This window comes from Pelecanus crispus, chromosome 3 (genome assembly GCF_030463565.1).
Source record: "Pelecanus crispus isolate bPelCri1 chromosome 3, bPelCri1.pri, whole genome shotgun sequence".
NCBI lineage: Eukaryota > Metazoa > Chordata > Aves > Pelecaniformes > Pelecanidae > Pelecanus > Pelecanus crispus.
In genome coordinates this window covers 93,193,007-93,213,502 of record NC_134645.1, presented here as the reverse complement: position 1 = coordinate 93,213,502, position 20,496 = coordinate 93,193,007, and the positions used below count along the sequence as shown (strand labels likewise).

General features: G+C 39.8%; 1 protein-coding gene across 1 annotated transcript in view; it reads right to left on the bottom strand.

Annotated features, from left to right (window-relative positions):
- The window catches only part of ME1 (malic enzyme 1), a 184,766-nt gene that overhangs the window by 16,043 nt on the left and 148,227 nt on the right, over positions 1-20,496 (bottom strand). The window contains exons 8-9 of the mRNA XM_075707463.1: positions 15,399-15,496; positions 13,568-13,681 (exon numbers count right to left, since the gene is read on the bottom strand). Coding sequence (XP_075563578.1) covers positions 13,568-13,681; positions 15,399-15,496 — 212 coding nt within the window. The remainder of the gene's footprint in view (positions 1-13,567; positions 13,682-15,398; positions 15,497-20,496) is intronic.

Genomic DNA, 20,496 nt, shown 5'->3' with positions numbered 1-20,496 from the left:
CATTATCAATTTCTTCTTTGAAGCATTCCCAAGGCTGTTTTACCTGTTAACATTTGGTCAAACACTTAAAGTTACTAAAGATAAAGCATAAATATATTTATATAGCAAACAGTATGTATGCACCAGGGCAGGGGGGATTCATAACTTAGCAAAACAGAAATAGTTTCTCCTAGCATTTTCAGTGTTGCTCTTGTCTAAAAGTATAGAGACTATATGGGGGGAGTATATAGACTATAGGGCAGCCTATGTTTTGCTCTGTATTTTTCATATTTAAGTCATTTATTCTTAAGGATGGAATAAAAATAGTTCTAACCAGATGTCTGGTGCACCGTTTTTGCATTAACAAAATTGACTCAGCTGCGAAACAATGTTTGCCCTAATCTATACCGGCAATTTCCACCCATCGATGCCCAACAAGGTTTCCAAATGGAATACGATAGATGCAGGAAAAAGGGCTGTAGAGTATGATTGCCAGTGACTGGGCTGCAAACAGGATTTGAGCTCAGCATGAGTAACATGGAGTGCAGGGCAAGAAGGGGCCAGAATCTGTGACAATTCTATTAGTTGTCTAAATACGTGGACCTGTCTATACACAGGCATCTGAAAATTTCAGCAGAAGAGTTTAAAATGCATACACCTCCACCCCTCATTTTATTCTCGTGCCTGCAGAAAACATTGCCTGCAAAGGCACTTTTCAAACACCAATCTAGAAGACAGTGCCAGCCCCTCAAACATCTTACACTTTCAGACAGCAAGGAGCAGATTATACAGATAGGTAGGGAAGTACACGAGGAAAATGGAACGCTAAATGTAATTTTGACCAAATAGCCAGAACAAATATCTATCTCCCCAGCCACATCTTTTCCAACTAATAAGATGAAAGTTTCCTTAATCTTAGCAAGTTAATTAAGAACTGTACTGAAGTATTGGAACAGAATTCATTCCATGATTACATCAAAGTCTATGAATTGGACAATTTTGGCTCAATTTAGAGCTGCATATATTATCAGATTCAAGCCAGGATTATTTTTTTACGGCATTTTTGTTTAATTTTAACAAACCCAAGAAATCCGACGCTACATTTCAGACCACAGTTCTGCGATGTGGCAATGTGTGGCCGTGCCAGTCCCAACACCAAAGCTCCTCTGCTGGTCCTCGGTCGGCCACCTCAAGAGCTGGTAGACGGGAGGGAAGGCCATTTTTCATTTGCAGCTGCAAGAAAAGCGTTTCCATCCCGAGGGTACCACAGGAAGCCGCAGAAGGCTGTTATGTGGTCGGGGCTGACTGAGCTGGTCTGCCTCACAGGACGCCAGCCGCTCTTGGCTCACCCGTGATTACAAGGAATTTCCAGAGATCTCTCCTCTTCTACAGACTTTTTTACATGACCAAAATACAGAGTTTTTAAATTAAGAGGGTTATGGCTGGATGTGCTTATACGGATCTTAAGTGTTCTCCTAGAGTGATTAGCATGGAAATACTGTGATACAGGCACCTCATTTCCTTTGCGGGTAAAATGTGAAATTCTCAGCCTCGAGAGGATGCCGCAATATTAACAATTTTTGGCATATTTGTGCTCAAATTATTCCACCGTCAATACACATTTTGAAGTCTGCCATTTCCCAGCACCCCAGCAGATGTCCCCATGGTCTACACACACGGTTTAGATGCATCTCATTTTAAAGCAGGAATGTTCCGTAACATTTTCAGGGGAAAAATATGAAGTTTTCTTTTTAGTCACCAAAGAAAAAAAAAAATGCATTTATGGCACCCAGGCCAAAAGCTTGTTGCTAGGAATAACTCAAAATACTACAATAAAAGTCACTTTTTATTCTAATCGGCTGCTTGGCTGAAATCAAAATGCTCAGCGGAGCCCAGTTTGGAGGCAGGTTTCCTAGGGAGCCAGGAATGGGTGCCATGGGCGACCATACAATACTATGCTGCTTCTTCAGTTGGTTCCTTAAAAGCATATCAGGCTGCTCTTGAGGGAGCCAGTTTTCGATCTGGTCTTAAAATCCAGCCTCCAGGAGACTGCCCTGGGCTACCAAGAAAAAAGAAATCACCTCTGAGAGCTCTGACGAACTCACTCTTCAGGCTGTGGCAGGGTGGTAGCTCTGAGCACCTCCTGGATCTGCAGATCTGGGCAGATCTCTCAGGAAAGGTTACCTCCAATTTTTTCCACAGTGTATAACAGCTAAGACGCCAGGCTGACACCTTAGCGGAGAAAAATGTTGATCATCTTTCATTTTCATTTTTAATCAAAACAAATAACCAGAATCCTGCATGAAACAGAGTGACTTCTTTATACAGTTTTACACTTGACTGGCTTTCAAGGAGGGACTTCAACATTTTAAAATTAAGATAATGGCAGAGCTGTTAAAACACTTATTGATGCAACACCATGGATTCAAACTCCCATTTCCTACTGACATCGGTGATTAATTTCCTACTGACATTGGTGATTTAATTAGCTACAAAGGAGTACTCAAACAGTGAAGTGGATGTGATCCACTGTAACCCTTTCTGGGCCACTGGCTAGTGAGACTAGTACTAGCCAGATGGCTCAGGTTAGGTCAGATTCATTTCTGCCCTATCTTAATTTCTTTCTGCCCTTAATACCACCCAGGGCATGCTACCATTCTTAAAAAACAAAAAAAAAGAAAAAGAAAATTAATTTAAATTTATTCCTTTATTCAGGTTTGGTCTGAATTAGCTTGATCCCATTAGTCAGAATGAATCATGTCTCCAAGTAAATATTTTTCTAGTATGTTAACTAAGAATGAAATACTAAATTCTGTGGCTTAGCAAAAATAACAACAGCTATGTACATAGAGATTTTTGCTTGGAAAATGCTTATAAAAGAAATTCTACAGTTGTGGGATGGGGTTTAATATATATTTTTAAATACATTGTCAGAAATGTATTTTAATTGTCAATTCAGTGATGCTAAAGGACTATATAACACCTCCCTAAAAACTGTGTCCAAGATTTCAAGACCAGCCAGTTGATTTGGTTACAAAACTCCAATAATTTAGAGGACAATGCTTTAGATAGTATTTTTTCTACCCAAATTGGCAAATTCTTAAGTTCTGCGCTCCACAAAGTAGAGAGGCGGCAGCAAGAGCACGGCTAGCTTTCCTCTGTGCCCTGCCAACAGGGCAAGCAATGACTTGCAGGAAGGAAGAAACAATTCAGTTTTGTGCATGCTTAACCTCAAAGTAAGGGGTTGCCAGTCCATTTAGTACAAGCTTCCAGACATCCGCCCCTGAATACCCATAGCTGGAATAAGAAATCACAGAGTTTTTGTCAGTCAGCAGAGAGAAGAGGATGGAGCCAAAATGCAGAAGTCTCAACTCTGGATTTGTGTGGTTTTCTGTCTTGTCTCCCTCCTGACACTGGAGAGATGCAAAGTGGATGGCCCTGTCAGTACAGAGCTGCTCTGACTAAAAGATCTTCCAGAAGCACAGATCCTGTCTTCTGACATTTCCATTTTCAGCCCTGGCTTAGCTAGCTTTTGTTCTCTGGCTATCTGCTGCTAGGAAATGAGCTGCAGAGGATCAACACAAGGCAGCATAAATCAGAAACTGCTCTGGTCTGCTTGTGTCTCCATATCCTAAGATACTAACATGGCACACAGCTCATTGATATTTCCCTTCTTCTTCTAATAGGAAAAGGAAAAATTTTAAATACTCCATACTAAGAAAGAATTTGAATGAGCTCTGGGGTTTTGTGCATGAAGCTCTGAGTCTTTTAAGTAGAAACATCATCTTCAGTCATAGTCGCATTTGTCTTCTAAGTCCACTGTCCTGCTCTTTTAGCATTATTAAAAATTCATTCACTCAATGAAAAGGGTTCAGAAAAATCAGCAATCTAAAGATGTGTCCCTTTCAGTATGCCAAGCCTCAATACAGTCTCACTGTTTCACTGAAGGACTTCAATGCTTGCCACTCAGGGGTTTTCCAGGGGTTCCTACCAGATGATGTTACTGCACCATTGTTCAAACAGCAGTATGAAGACTCAGCTAGGCCAGCAGCAACTGTCTTAAGTTGTAATATGTTTTCTATGATGTATAACAAGCATCTTTCCCACATCAAGTGACACTCCCTAAATCCAAAACGAAAGTCTTTCACACTGAAATCCACAGATGAACTAACAGACTTGACGTGATCCCTGTGCAGCTACTCAGAGGGGAAGACGCAAACTCACAAACTCTTTCAATAGGAGGAAGGTAAAGTTAGAAGAAGAGGCTATATATCCTTCTTGCTTTAACTTCCCAAATGTATTCAGCATCCCAAGAAAGAAACCAAAAAAAGCACCAACATTTCATCATATAACTTTTTGCAATGCTATGTATTCTTATATTATTTCCTTATCTTTTACAGAATAAGTAATTTGCTAGGGGCATTATAAGAAGTTTGTTTGAATTAAAACCAAACAAACAAATGAACAAAACCCCCCTACATACTAAAGTACCAGGAAGACAACCATAGCATCTTTAATACATACTCAGACTGCCTAAATAACCTATACAATACATCTTCATTAGAATGCTGAAGGGTAAGAATATTAAAAACGCTCAAAAAGATTAATAAACCTTAAGTCCAAAGACTCAGTGAAAATGTCAGAAATTACTTCGTAGGGGAGAAGTACTGCGTCTATCACAGTATCATTTTGTACCAGGAAACCTATGGGATATTTTGGATTTGAACAAAAGAAAACAAAGCAACCTGAAAACAGATATGTTGCTATATTAGAACTCACCGTGGTATCTCAGATGGAAAGTAATATGAGCTAAATTCTTTATTAGCAAATGAGTAACAATGTGGACTGTGTTAAGTCAGCAGACGAAGTACAGAGATAAAGAAACAATAGCAGCATTCTCTGACGGTGACATTATGTATGAAAGATCTTGGCAATCCTAAAATGCCTATACTCCCTAATGGATGAGAATCATTGGTATTATATATTATTATTACAAATAATAAAACATAGTCACTTGGACACCGGGACCTTTTAATTCAAGGAGCGAAAGGAAGTAACAGGATGTACTGGGTTTGCGTGGCAAGGTTTTGGTAGCGTGGGAGTTACAGGGGTGGCTTCTGTGAGAAGACGCCAGAAGCTGCCTCTATGTCTGATAGAGCCAATGCCAGCTGGCTCCGAGAGGGACCCGCTGCTGGCCAAGGATGAGCCCATCAGCAACGGTGGTAGCACTTCTGTGATAACATATTTAAGAAGGGGGGGGGGGGGAAAAAACCTGCACAACTGCAGCTGGAGAGTGAGAATATGTGAGAGGAACAACTCTGCAGACACCCAGGTCAGTGAAGAAGGAGGGGGAGGAGGTGCTCCAGGCGCCAGAGCAGAGATTCCCCTGCAGCCCCTGGTGCAGCCCATGGTGAGGCAGCTGTGCCCCTGCAGCCCAGGGAGGTCCATGGGGGAGCAGATATCCACCTGCAGCCCGGGGAGGGCCCCACGCCGGAGCAGGTGGATGTGCCCAAGGGAGGCTGTGACCCCATGGGAAGCCCACGCTGGAGCAGGCTCCTGGCAGGACCTGTGGACCCATGGAGAGAGAGGAGCCCACGCTGGAGCAGGTTTGCTGGCAGGACTTGTGAACCCGTGGGGGACCCATGCTGGAGCAGGCTGCTCCTGAAGGGCTGCACCCCGTGGAGGGGACCCACACTGGAGCAGTTCATGAAGAACTGCAGCCTGTGGGCAGGACCCACGTTGGAGAAGTTCATGGAGGACTGTCTCCTGCAGGTGGGACCACACACTGGAGCACAGGAAGAGTGTGAGTCCTCCTCCCCTGAGGAGGAAGGAGCAGCAGAGACAAGGTGTGATGAACTGACTGCAACCCCCATTCCCTGTCCCTCTGTGCTGCTCAGGGGCTGGAGGTAGAGAAACTGGGAGTGAAGATGAGCTGGGGAAGAAGGGATGGGTGGGAGGAAGGTGTTTTAAGATTTAGTTTTCATTTTCTCATTATCCTACTCTGATTTGACTGGTAATAAATTAAATTCATTTTTTTTTCCCAAGTCGAGTCTCTTTTGCCTGTGATGGTAATTGCTGAGTGATCTCTCCCTGTCCTTATCTCGACCCACGAGCCTTTCGTTATATTTTCTCTCCCCTGTCCAGTTGAGGAGGGGAGTGACAGAGCAGCTTTGGTGGGCACCTGGCATCCAGCCAGGGTCAAACCACCACGTAGGACTCAGTAGTTAATAGTTTTATGAAAAACTACTTGTGTTTTGGATTTGAACTGAAAGCAGTTCTTAGTTTTAGGGAGGGTTCTTAAGCTTTTATTTTTCGTGGCTGATCAACAGCACAAGAAGCAAAGGAGATACTGGGATCAGGCTTCAAGCAAACGTTTATCACAGTTTCCACAGAAAGTTACCCATATCATCATATTATAGAACCAAATTGAGGCTCAGATAACAAACAAAAATGACCCATCAATAAAACCCTGAGAAAATTCATAGAAAACAGCTGTAAAAACAAGAGACCAGACTGCACAGCAGACATCTATATGGGATATTACAAAACAGGAGGCAAATCTTAGAAATACCACCAATGTGAAGTCTAATGTCATGGCCTGTTTGAGCTGGTCCTGCCAGGGCTGCCCCATGAACCGGGGCTCAAGAGCTGAGCAGCTTAATGTCAGCGAGGCACGAGAGGCAGGGCTGGAAGCTCTCCAAGATTTGCTCTTTCCATCAGCTGGGAGGCAGCTGAGAATAAGCCAGAGCACCCTGATGACTGCACTGTCCCACAGTAGAGGTGGTGCTGGCACTCATCCTGTCTCACAACCAGGGAGGCACAAATCTATTTATATAAACTCTCGCCTCCATTTGACTGTGTCAACTGCGGCTTATTTAAACAAGAGAACAGGGATCAGTACACAGATAAATTAGTAAATTCATCTGAAGTTCTTAAAAACTGAAGGCATGAGAACTACGAAAGACATGAGAACTGTAGACCAAAAAGCAAAGCAGTCCATTAGTAAGTTGAGTATTTCCAACTGCAAAATGTTTTGGTTTTACTTGCAAGTTTCCTGTGAGCTCCCTATTGCAGAGTTAAGAGCAAAACAAACAAACAAAAAAGCAGTTGGTAAAGCATCAGGGAAGAAGGGGAAAAAAAAAGGATGTGGTTAAGCATCGTGGGAGAAGGTGGTGAAACATATCCCTGTTGGGAGATGATCTCTACACAGCTTCTTATCTTTTTCATCACAAGTAAATCCATGGTCTAAAGGTTGTTGATGAACCATCTGGAGGGCTCTAGGCAGGGACTGTGGACAGCACTGGGAGCTGAGGGACCTCTCTGGGGAGTCCCCCAGAAGCATGAAAGAGAAGGGACTGGAGAGGCACGGAGAGCGTGCTAGGAGGGAACAGGCCACACTGCCCTCCCTAGCCAGAATTTCAGGAGAGTATCGGTTACAAGGAGTTGCAAAATGCAAAAAAAGAAAAAAAGGTGGAGGTATGGATATGATCAGGGGCTACTGAAGCCCAACGGCTTGCAGGTGACAGGCACTCCTGTGCTACCTTGTTTAGGAACCAAAAAGCAGGGACATACAAGCCCTCCCCATACCGAGGCCCTAATTATAAAGTAACTGTGCCTGCTGATCAGACCCATCACCTAACACCTAAAGGTGAATAGAGCAAATTAAAACCAGACGAGGCAGTTGGGACACAGAATTAATAAACAGTTTGTTGCCAACTGTGTGAAAAAACACATTTTGAGGAGATAATGCCATAATGGTTGGCAGTAAAACACACGATTTAGGTAAGAAACGCAATTATGGTGTTGACTTTAAAACACATTGTTAGAAGATTAGGGCTGTTTATTTAAGTCCTGTAAAATGTATAAAATACCTTTCCATGTAAATAAGCACACATGATTAACAGGCAGGACAAAATTTATAAAGATAATTATTTCAAGAAGATAAGATCTGAGAAGAAGAGCAAGTCAGGAACCCACAGAACAACAGACACAAAAAGGAGCAAAACAATAATTCATTTCAATACCAGAGCGTGAGCAAAAGAAATCACAAACCATCCAAATTAGGTCACCATCTCATCAGTACACCTAATGTACATGGTGTGAAAGAGGAAACAGTTACATGCTAACAAATTTAACACCCGAATTTTTGGTGGTGTCTCTTTTAGAGAAAACAACGTGGGTATTCCTTGAGCACATCCCACCAATCACCCTTTTGCCTTGTCCTCACTTGTTTTCATATACTACTGGCCAAGTATGAGTAAGGCCACAAGCATTCAAAGACAAATTAATGTGTTTCCTTTCTGCAAAATGTATACATCATATAGAACAAGATAAATTCAACATGAAACTGCACAGATTAATTCCCCAGACATCAGAATAACTGACAAAGCAAACAAGGATTGCTTCTTTGGGATAGTACATGAGTAAAATAAGGCAGAAACTGCTTTAAGTGATTGTGGCACCTTGGAGATACCCAAGACGTTGCATCTTTGCTAAGACACAAAGCAGTTTTTTGGCTAAAAAGTCATAGCCAGTTGCACTTAGACGTAAATGAACTGATCAAGGACAAAAGTAAAAGGAATAATTGATTGTTGATAAAAAGAAAGCTAGAAATAATTAAAAGTTAGCAGAAGAGGCAGACATAATATTAAGTGGTACATACAAGTTAACATTAAAACATCAAATTAGTATCTAGAATGAAATCCAAACTTTTTTAAAAAAGTGATTATTGCTAAAAAATAAGAAAATTGAGTAACAATCAGACAGTCAGGATGGGATTCAGTTCAATATTAAGATACTTGATTGCAAGCTGTAAAGGCTTTCATGTATTATACGAGCTCTGCTGACTGTAATAGGAGCCACCACACCTATATAGCACTGAAATTCTGCTATCAGTCCCAAATGTCCTCCTTTCTCTTCCATCATTCCCTAAGCAAAGACTGAACTATGTATGCATGCAGCTTTGACCAAACCATGAACTTTAATCAGGGTCACATCCACTGCCAGTTAATTGGTTGTGAGGACCTTTTCCAAATAAGATTACCAGGGATATTCAAATGGGGGAAGGAGGAGGGAAAATGAAAACATTTTAGAGGATTATCTACAGGATTACCTGGGTATCTCCAGTCTAATTATTTAGGACCACGTAAACTGGTAAAATTTTGGGGTCTGTATCAGTCCTCCTCTTACAAAGATCGATATTCTGAGGCCTTCAGCTATCAGACCTCAGCTAATGTTCTTGCCATTCAGTCTGGGCTTCACTCAGATGATCTGAAGTCTTACAGGGGTTAAGATCAGACATCTAACGGACATTTAAAACACAAAGCACTTGATTAGACACAAGTATTAGTGTGCTGAACTAGAAAGCGTAGAGTACAAAACTGTCAAAAGCAACATTGCTCCATGTTGACATACTCTTTAAAATTAAGGATGACATTTATCCCTATGTGAGGGAACTTCGTTTGTGCACTGGAGATTATGTGGCTTACAAAAATCTAATGCTGTCTTGCAAATTACAGATAAACTTCTCCACAAGAGAAGTGGTGAAGTTTGGCAGCCCAGGAACGCTCCCATCAGGCTGTCATCCATCCTCCATGAAGGAGCATCCATTCTTGGCAGAGGGCAGGGGGGTTCTATTGAGTCCCTTTAAATATTAAAAATGCCTTATTATTTGCATTATATTCCTAGGCAGTTCTAAGAACCATCTTGCCTATCACCCTAACCTGTTCTTGGTATTGCCTTAAAAAAAAAGAAAGAAAAAAGAAGCATTTACAGCACATTACTAAAATGCTCAGACAATGGTGAACCTCATGAATAGACCAATACTGTTTATCACTTTCTGCCTCTTCTCAGCTACTTGATACAAAATAATTTACTGTCTTTGAAGTTCATGCATGAAGATTTGGCCACTAATATAGCTGAGCATAACACTATGGCAGCTTTAAAGAAGACACAAAATGTGTTCACTGCACATCACACATTTATGTATATTTGCGTGATTTAACAGAAAAAAAATGGGAACACCGAGAATATGGGAAGGAAAAGGAATGTGGGCGACATTACCCATCAGTGTGTTCATATAAGCAAATATCCATTAATCAGACAGAATGCGACAGTGTGACAGAATTCAGAAATTCAGAATTAAAGATGAGTCCCGACTGCTTATGCATAATCTCCAAGTACACAAGAGTGCAAAGGCAACTTTAAAAGTGTCTTAATTAAACATTAAAACTTCCATCTGAATGCACTGGGATACTTAAGACAGGCATTTCAAGAGGAGTGATATCTGTTTCAAAGAGTAAAGTCATACAGTTCAAGTGCCGAAATTCAAAGGATATTATGATCTGCAAACCTTCCTCATCCACCTTTGGAGAAAAAAATAGTTTCAAAGGGTGAAAGCATACTGAACAGATTAAAAAACACCTCAACAACCCCAAAACGGTATGAACAACATTATAAGGTCTCTAGAATGAAGTAGAGAACACAACTATAGACAGTATAACAAACATAGCCTTCATCACCAGCTCTTTCACCACAACATAGCAGAAAAGTTGGTCATCAGACTTGGTTTAATGAAAAAAGATGGTTCCCAGGGGAAAAGAAAAAAAATATTAGCAGGAAAATGAAAACACAGCTGCACTTGAACAACTAAAAAGCCACAAAGGAAAAGCCAGCTACAAAAGCCTGATAAGTGACTTCGTGGCAGCTTTTGGGGGTGGGGGAAGAAGAAAAAGGTGGAAACTCTTTGCAGTTAGGTCAACAAGAGTTCCAAGGTTATTTTACTTTGGTTTGCACTGGTTGAAATACTACAAAAAGTAGATGAAAGGAGAAACAATGTTTATATCTATAATCATGCATTGCAAAATTAATGATCAAAGGACAGCATAGAATAAAAATTCTGTAAAAATTAGTTTAGTTGGACAAAGTAATTGCTGAGTCTTCAGAGAGTCTGTTATTTCTCATTGTGTTAAAGCAACAGATCAGAATATTTCTAGGACTGAAAAGGTCTCCCTGCTTCAAGTAAAACTCTTTTGATCAGGCAGTTTTTGACAGGGCAAATTTTAAGGGACTCTTGTTGAACAGGTTTCCATTGATACACCTCCTTAGTAGTAAGAAATAAAAGTCAATTTAGCTTATGCAAAAGTTGGTTAACTGGTGATCTATGCTGTGGCTTGGCAAATCTTATCTTTGCAATAATGAAAAGGTTTCTAACAGTAGAGTCCATTGTACAGTTTTCTCACAGATCTTCCTCATTTTACTTCTCTTACCTCATTTCTAAGAGTTTGGAAACTGCTTCAAGTCTTGTAGCACTTTTCTGCAATCAGCTAAAGCCAATATAATTTCCTAAATGGACCTAAAGTACAGCATTCTCTCTCAGGACAGAAAAAGGAACCAGGAATAGCTTAATTATTTACTTGCTGTATATATGACTTCCCAGCACTTAAGGGGGAGCATTTTTAATTTTTTTTTACTTTTTAGGGGGAACATTTAGCTGCAGAAGAAAGCCAAGAGATGACTTGCAGAGCCCTAGACCAAGGACAGGTTTCCTTATGCCCAGCTCAGACCTCACACTGAAGTATCTCCAGCTTCTAGGTCCAGCGGGCTCTGCACTCAAACACACCGCAGCAGCAAGCACCCCCCCATTCTCAAGCCCACCCACGACGGCCAGACAGGGAGGAGACTGGTGCTCCCAGGTCTTCCAGGAACACCAGCAATGACCTGAAATGTGCACTGTCAGCTCCCACTGCTTGCATCAACATCTGGCCACAAATTCAGCCCTAATCTATCTCAGACAGCTGTTATGTCTGGCTATCAGGAACAGTTTGCAAAAATACTCCAGGTAGGACATGAAATTCAGTGGACTACTTTTTGGACAAAACCCAAGTGAAAGCCCCACCAAGAAGAATAAGCAGAGGAAAGGAACTTAGAGGCTGTGTGAGATGTTTGGTTTTGGCCCTGCTTGAGAGCACTGAAGCTAGAAAGTGGTGAGGAAAGAATACAGTCACCGAGTCACTAAAAATTTCGAAACTGTGAAAGGAATTAGTTGTTGTGTACCAAGAGCAACAACCCAGCTTCTCAGCTGACTAGCAAATTAGCAGCAAGAGGTGTAAAAAAAGCAGGAAGAGGAAACAACCAGGAGAGAAGAAAGGCTGGTTAACCACCTTGGCTGGACGGACACGCAGCTGAGACCTGTTTTATTACTTAAGGGTTGTAAAGTTCCTATACTTCTGCCCCTGCAAGTTTGTTTCCTTAACACCACCAGGAGGTGATTTTAGTTCAACTGTATTATTTGATAATCCCAGTCCCTATGGTGGAGGAAACTGTGGAACCCACCATTCTTCTTAGGCAACCTCTAGGTTGCAACAGCCACAGAAGATACACAGACCCTTAGTCATCTGGGTTTGCACGCAAAAGCACCTTGAGATTATTGTCATAAAGCAAAAGGATTAAAACCAGTCATTAAAACAAACAAACAAACAAAAAAAAAAACACCAGAAAAAAAATCTGTGTCTTGGATAGTAGCAAATACCAGTGTTCTTCTGTACCTAATCAGGCTACTTTTGTGCTTTCTGGCAAAGGATGTCCAAGATGACTTTAGCAATATTCTCCCATCTCAACGTCTATGATCCTACTATTTTGCCTTTACCTGTATGAGTGAAAGGTGCTGTGATGCTGTTCAATAAACCAGCACAGGTACTGACTGCAGAATGCATGCTTCTGATGCAAAGGTATGTGAACTACAAAAGATCCTAAATACTAGACAGCTGAAGAACATTGCGCAAGAGTGCAGTACCAACAAAGATGACCATAAACACTGCTAACCAACAGACGAGGTGAAAAAGCAAAGCCAACTGGCTTCTCATCCATTTCTTTTAAGTAGCTCACAAACTATTAAATAAATAACCACCTTTTAAAACATACCAGTTTCTTTATTCTGGCACATGGCATTCATATGTTTCTTTATTTTGGCACATGGAAGGAATGAGGTAAGGGTGACTGATGAAGTCTCTCAGCAGCTTCAAATTCTGACCAGTGTTGATAGCACTGCAGACCACATCATCTGCAACATGAGCTATATCACTGTGCATAGAAGCTATTTGATGCAATATGTCTCAGTTCTTGCAGAAGGATGACATGCTTGCAACACCAGGAAAATATTCTCTTCAAAAATATTTTTGTTCTTTTTAAAAAATTCTTGAATGCTTACCTAATAATGTATCCATACATCTCTGTGCAAGATTGTGCTAACAAATAATACTCACATTAACATGGGAAATAGTAAACCCACAAGTTGAACATTTCTTTCCTTACAAGTTTTTTAATGAACTGCTGAAAAATTCTCTTAATAATGTGCTCATCCCTAATAGAAACAGAGCAGGAACTCCAAGCATAATCATGCCTGCCCTGCCTCCCCAATGTAACATGGGAGTCTGTCATTCATTTAACACACTTTAGAAAAGAAAAATAGCTTGCTATATCAAGAGAGATAAATTATTGTAGTTGCTTTCACAAAGAACAGGTTCTTGCCTTTATCTACAGATTGCGAATAACTATCATGATATTTAAAGGAATGAGAAAATTGTATTACCTTTACTATTAAACCCTTTGAGTCAACCATCCATATCCTTTTGATAGCTGCATCTTTAGATACCCCTTCTTTTTCCATAGCCATAACAATGAGGTTTGCTATCCCCAGTGCAGCCTGAAGGAAAGAGAAAAGTAGTATATGAAACTAGAAATGAAAGAAATCCCCTGCTTGTTTCCTCTACCCACTATTTCAGATAAGTTTGTTAATTTTATTTAACAATAAAAGTGAATCACTGTTTTTTCATAAACACTAAAAAACTGTTGCTACCATTTGGTAATTAGAAACCATAATGTAGATAAATAGTATAGATAAATCTTAAGATGGCATTTACAGTGTGGAGACCATAATAAATGTTTAAAATCTAATGAAAAATGCTAAAACTAACATTTATTCCACATAATCATGTCAGAATACATTAAATATTTTTTCTTCTTTGAAATTTTATTTTGTTCATTAGATTTTTTTTGGGGGGGTAATTTAAACCAAAGAAAACCACACTCTGCATGCCAGAAAGTAAAATGCAGTCCTAAAGGATTTTTTGCTCTTATCTTTTTTTAAAATGTCCATCAAGAAGTTAAGTCTCCTTTTACCTACTGTTCATGTTTTTTGTAACTCTAGACTTGGCTGTGCTCCCAGTGAAAACAGGGGCGAGAAAAATTCACTTATCAATATTTTGGTGAAACATGTATCATTCTTACTGGATTTTATAATATTTCATCCAACAGATCAAATGTCATACAGGTACAGATTGAAAAACAGGCAACAAAATGAGCCAACAGACCACTCAGTATTTCTGATTACCAACTCATATGATCTTGATTCTTTCTTGTTCTTTATTACTCAGTTTCACTGAGAATCAAGCGAGATTCACCTCTTTTAGTTAAGAAATAAGTAGTTTTATTAGGAACGAGCTGCCGCGGCAGGGATGATATCTACCATTACCTCTTTGAAGCAACAAGCACACTGACAATACTAACAAAAAAAATAAGCATTAGAACCATAAATTCATCTGTCTGTTGAACATGGAGCAAAACCAGGGGAAGGAACTTCAGAGAGATGGACAGTCTTGATGTACAAAGGTGTTGACATGCCAGACACAAGTTGTTCTGAAAACTACAGACCTGATCACAGTAGCACCAAATACTGAATCAAATTAAAGATATCTGGACTACACAAAGCTGGATTAGTATATTGCACCTATAGGGGGTTTGGTGACCATGAATAATATTTTTCAGAAGCCTGCATGGGGTTGTAGACTTCATACAAGAGATGACAGCTAGCCACACTGTAGATAAATACAACCTTCATTTATGTGTCAGTGGCTTAGAAATTTATACTGAAAAATTAGTATAAAAAAATAACGTGCATAAAAATCTTTAGAAATGGATGATCTTGACATGCAGAATACCGAAACACTATATTTAATGACAGGAAAAATCAAAGGGGGACTGCTTCTTACTAAATAACACTGACTCCGGTAAATACATTTTATTTCATTTCTCTTTGGTGGCCTGATATATTTCCTCATCTTTCCAGAAAGTTTTGTTTGTTTATATTGAGGGCAGTTCAATATTTTACAGCTGAAGATCTGAAACCTGAAGTTTTAAAAAGCAAACAGATCTCTGAAAATGTCTTATGAAAAATATGAGGCCTGACCAGATGATCAAGGATTTTTCAGTGAGTTTGCATTTGAATTAAGAACTAACTTTCAGCAGGTGTTAGTGACCATTCTACCCATTTAATCTTCTTGTTAACTGGATACATATAATTTGATTAAATATTAAGAAAAATCTTCATAGCACAATTTTTCCTGATGTATAAAAATATATACCTCTCCAGCTCCCTGGAACAACACTGTGTGATCTGATAACCTGTTCTTGGTGATACGCAGAGCTGCAAGAAGACCTGCAACAGCCACAGATGCAGTTCCTGAAATAAAAAAATTAATATATTTGGTTATTCTGGAAATAATTACAAAGCATTAAATTTTAAATAATTCCACAGCATCTTTCTTCTAAAAGATACAAGCACCTAGGATAGTAACAGAAAGTTCAGTGGAACTGCACTTTGCTCTACTTTATCCTTATGAAAGTTAAATGTAAGTGGGAATATCTTCAGAGTAACATTAAATAAAATATGATTGATTGATTCTACTGGATGGGCATAATGGCTGGGGCATGCGAGCTATTACAAAATATTCTGGTCATGGCCTTTTTCAGAAGGAAAGTGTGTGAGAGCCCAGACAGAAGTATTTTGAAGGACTCCAGGGACTGAAAATTAAGTTACTGGTCTCATTCTTCAGATAGATATATTTCAAATACAGTAAAATACAAGACTAAAATAAAACTTTATTTCTCATGGGGAGTTTGTCAGAGTAGACGAGCAAACTGAACATTTACAGAGAAGCTAAGCTAGCTGAAAGAGCAAGGCCAGCTTATTTAAGACACCAACTGTCCTACTGCATCTGAAAGCCCTCAGGACTCCAGTCCACTGTGAAAGGAGTTCCAGCTTACTAGCATCTAAAACACTGGAAGTACCTTTTAAATCTATCTTTGAGTTATGTCACACAGGGAAAAAGGCTAACATTTAGTTTTATGATTTACCCTCCAGAGGCCGTTCTTCTCCAAATCAGAAACACAAAGAATGAGATATCTGTCTGTCTTTGAATGCAAAGATTTTGATCCTCATCATGAGAAACACCTATTAATAAAAAGTAGGGCAATAAAGGGATCTCAAGCAGGCATCTAGCCCAAACCTGTTCACAATGGCAGGATCAACCATACCTCTGTGATTTCTGACAGAACTTTGTCTAACTTGATTCTAACATGATCTTTCCAATACTCCTATGATCTTCTCAGCAAGCTATTCCAGTGCTTCAATATACTTTTTGCTGAAGATTTCAAATCTAAATGCTTTTTCTTCTTCTATTTTGGCCTCTTATCTAAGACTGAAAACCTTGTTCTTTCCTCTTTGCAACAAGATGTGTATTATATTTGAAGACTAATGGCATCCCAACCTGCTTTTCTTAAGTGGAACAATCCCAATTCTTCCACTCTTTCAGAAAGTTATGTTTTCTAAAACACTTAGCACTCATTTCTCTCCTCTGGACTTTATCCATTTGTTTCTTATCTCTCTTGAATTGCAGCACCTAAATCTATACACAACACTGCAGCTGAATCGTTAGCACCGCCAAGTCTAGCTGTCAGCTTCTGTCATGCTGAAGAAAGTTGTATCTAGTCACCCGGACCTGATATCTGGCTTTTCTGATCCAAAGACCGGTTACTCCTTCTCCCCAACAAAGCCTACTGGAGGGGGAAAGCCTTCTTTCATGGATTACTGACTTCAGGTAAGAAGCTTGTATTTTTCACAAATTATCATCGTCACTAAAGCCCAGGCACAAGGTGGACCGAAAAAAGACAGTCAGACTCCTTATTCCTGCAAGGAACTTGGATCCATTAAATACCAAAAAAAAAAAACCCTGAGAAAGTGCACCAGTTTTCAACAAGTTCACGGAACCCATAAAGACATCCTGTGGATCTGGATATGGTAGTAAGGTAGATGATACCAGCAGAAAAGTCGTGCTCAATGTATCTTTTTAGAGGAGATTCCGAAGAACTGATAGAGGATGGCATTGATTTCATCAGGACTGAAAAAGCTGTATCAGCCACTAACGATTAGGTATTGGAAGTGGAAAAATGGGTTTCAATAGTCTTTGAAGATTTATGATGCCTATCAGATTCAGAGAGAGCTGAACCACAGGGAGATGAACACAGGCCCTGAGATGTCCCTCTTGATCAATTCTGGGAATAAGAACAAAATTATTCCTTCTCCAGGCAGTGGCTACCATTGACTGACCCAAGGAAACAAAAGATGAGGATACAAATGATTTTTGAGAAGTCTGCAAGAACTTGCAAGGAGATCTGCTGGGTCCTACAGTTCTGTTCATGATCACCACTGCCTTAACTGCAATTGTCTACAAGCCACCTGGTTGCTTTCAAGGGGAGAATTCATATTGCTAATGATTTTTCCTTCAGAAAAAGTGTGAAATAGGTATGACCAGCCCTCCAAAAGGACTTGGCCCAGAATCTGCACATTGGACATTTGCCCTCAACGTGCAGCTCCCCTGAAGGATGTACTTTTGCTATTCATAAGTCTACCTTCTCATAAGCAAGGCAAAGTTTAAAGCTGAGATAGCAGTAATCTCTACATTAAACTCGAGATGCTCAAAACAGGTATTCAAGTTGCAGACACACAGAGCATTAAGTTTCAAATACATGTAGCTAAGGAACTAAAAGAACAGAAGCAGTAAGAAGCCTGGTACTGGGTAAATCTCTCCTTAAAAAACATCATTTGGGTGTTGAAGGCTGGGTTTGAATTTGTGGTTTCTAGATAGGATCATCTGAGTTTCATGAATGGTTACTTTTTCAAAAATAAAAGGTAACCCTTAGTAAAAATTAAGAACATGTTTTAAAGTTTGAAAGTCCCTTAGAAAGTCACTTTTTGAAGTAAATCCACCTGAACAGTTCAAAAACATGTGTCTTTAGAATTAAAAAGTTTGTTACGTGCTTTTGATTATGACTTTTCCCTTCAATCATCAGAAACACAGAACACCTTGTTCTCAGCCCACTTAATGTTTAGACCATACAAACTTGTCATTTTTAGTTATTTAGTTATTTTTATTACTTGTTCTGAGAGCTGAGATCATTTACTCTCTTCTCCTTCATTTCTAAATAAAAAAAAAAAATGTAAAAAATGGTTCCTTTGAGGTATGGCTTTGGGAACAACAGCTCTCGGGCTGAGACACTTCCATCCCACAGTATCCAAGAGCTAGCTTGTTTCTTTCCCAGATGAAATTAAGTCTTCCTCTGGTGAGTGCCAAATTGGCAAAGACCAAAAATGGCAAAAGAGACAAGTCAGACCATGCTCTCAGTTTCCCTTGGTACCCTACCAAACAATCCTCATAACCGGCAATAAAAAAATCCCATCCTCTCGTCGGATGCCAAATTCTTTCTTCTATTTTATATTACACAGCTGTGCATGCAGGGGAGGAGGAAGCCTACATAACATGGCTTATTCCTAAGACCATCAATCTGGTCTCCTGAAAAGGAAAGCTGAGCTGGAGCACTGCAAAGTCTTGTTTCCAGTCCTTGAAGACAGAAGTTGTGGCCACAGCAGCACTGCGCTGCTCAGAGAGCTGGGAAAGCTGCTGTTCAAGCTGCTTTCTGGTGACAGAGACAAAACAAAATGCTGTAAATTTATAACGAATGGGAATACTGGGATCCTGCTTATCTTCATGGCTGATGTACTGTTATTAAGTTTGTTAGCCAGAAAAATGGGCTACGATTGAGTATTACCATTTGGGATACTTTTATAAACTCCATTACAATACCATCGTCTGTTTTAAGGCAAAAGAAAAGAGATATGAAACATGAATAAAATACTATATTGAATGTCAATAACATTTTGCATTGACCTGTATGTTCACTACCAGGGTGATTCAGAACGAAGGTTATAATAGAAATATATAAAGGCTTAAATACAGCATTTCTCATGAATCATGATTTGCACAGAAGAACTGCTCTAAAAATGGTATTTGAAAAGTACTCCGCATCGGTTTTATTCAGCCATTTGACTTTAAAAAGCATAATAACCCAGTTTATTAGATTACTGAACCCACTATCACTGCTGCTGGCAGTGGCTGTCATCACTCCTCGTCAGCAGCTTCCCTTATTCCTTCCTATTGAAAGGGGGGCACCGTCAGCGTGAATAGCAGATCTGTTTAACCGGAACTGCTCTGACTAACGGCATGACCTTAAATTTCACCCTGAATACTGACTCGAGTTTTTGAAAAGAATCAAAATGCAATTCACATCCATCTGCCAAAGCCTAACCACTTCTCGCAGACATTACGAAGCAGAAGCAGAATTTTGCTGCTTTTTCCAACTGTCATCGCTATCGGAAGGAGAGAAATGGCTTCGCCTCCCTCTCCCACAGCGCACAGGTTAAATCCCTTGTGCGCAGAATAAGACACACATTGTTCACGGATATGATTTTGAAAACCGATTCTATTTTCCCCAAATTTCTAGAAGAATAACCACAGCAAGTTTAACAAAGGATATTTTTCTAAAACAGTGTCGGCTGCTGTGACAGCAAGCACTTCATTATAGTTTTCCAGAAAGGTGAGTCATATCTTCTAAAAATATGGTAGATGTGAAATTTCGATGTGAAATTTCAAAGTACACTATTCTTTATCAAGTCTTTGTTTTCTGTCCAAGATTCTTTAGCCTTACTTGTTACTGTAAACTGTACGACTGAGTATGAATATGTCAAAGGAAATCCTAGAGACCATGGCCTTTTGGGGCTGGCACATTATAAATGCTTTGGAGCACAGAGTTTTCTTTCAGCAAATGCAACAATTAAAGAAAAAGGGGGGAAAAAAGCCCCCAAACATGAGGAATGAGAACTTCATTTTTATTGGATGTAGTTTAATTTAAATTAGCAAGAAATGGCTTAGAGCCCATAAGCATTTGCCCATTATTTAACGGTTCAAAAAATAAAACTTGTAATCAAGTATTAGTAGTTCCTCTACATCATTTTCCCTACCTCATCTTAAAAAGCGAGCAAACAAGAAGAGGGGAGGAATTTCTGCAGCACATCCTAAAATCTCAGCTATTCATTCTGTTCTAAAAGATTAGGAAGTGGTAAAAGCAAAATTCACATTTCTCAATACACAGCATAATAGAAATCACATGTTAACCCGGCCAGTCTTCCAAATAACACTGCATGGAGTGCCAGGGAAAAAATAAATCCATTCCCCTCTCCTACACGTACTGGCAAAAAAGGTGAGGGTAAGGAGCCTGTCTAAAAGGTGTAATCTCAGTTGCTAGGGAGGCAAATGCTATGGCTGTGAGTAGTTTAGAAGGACCCTC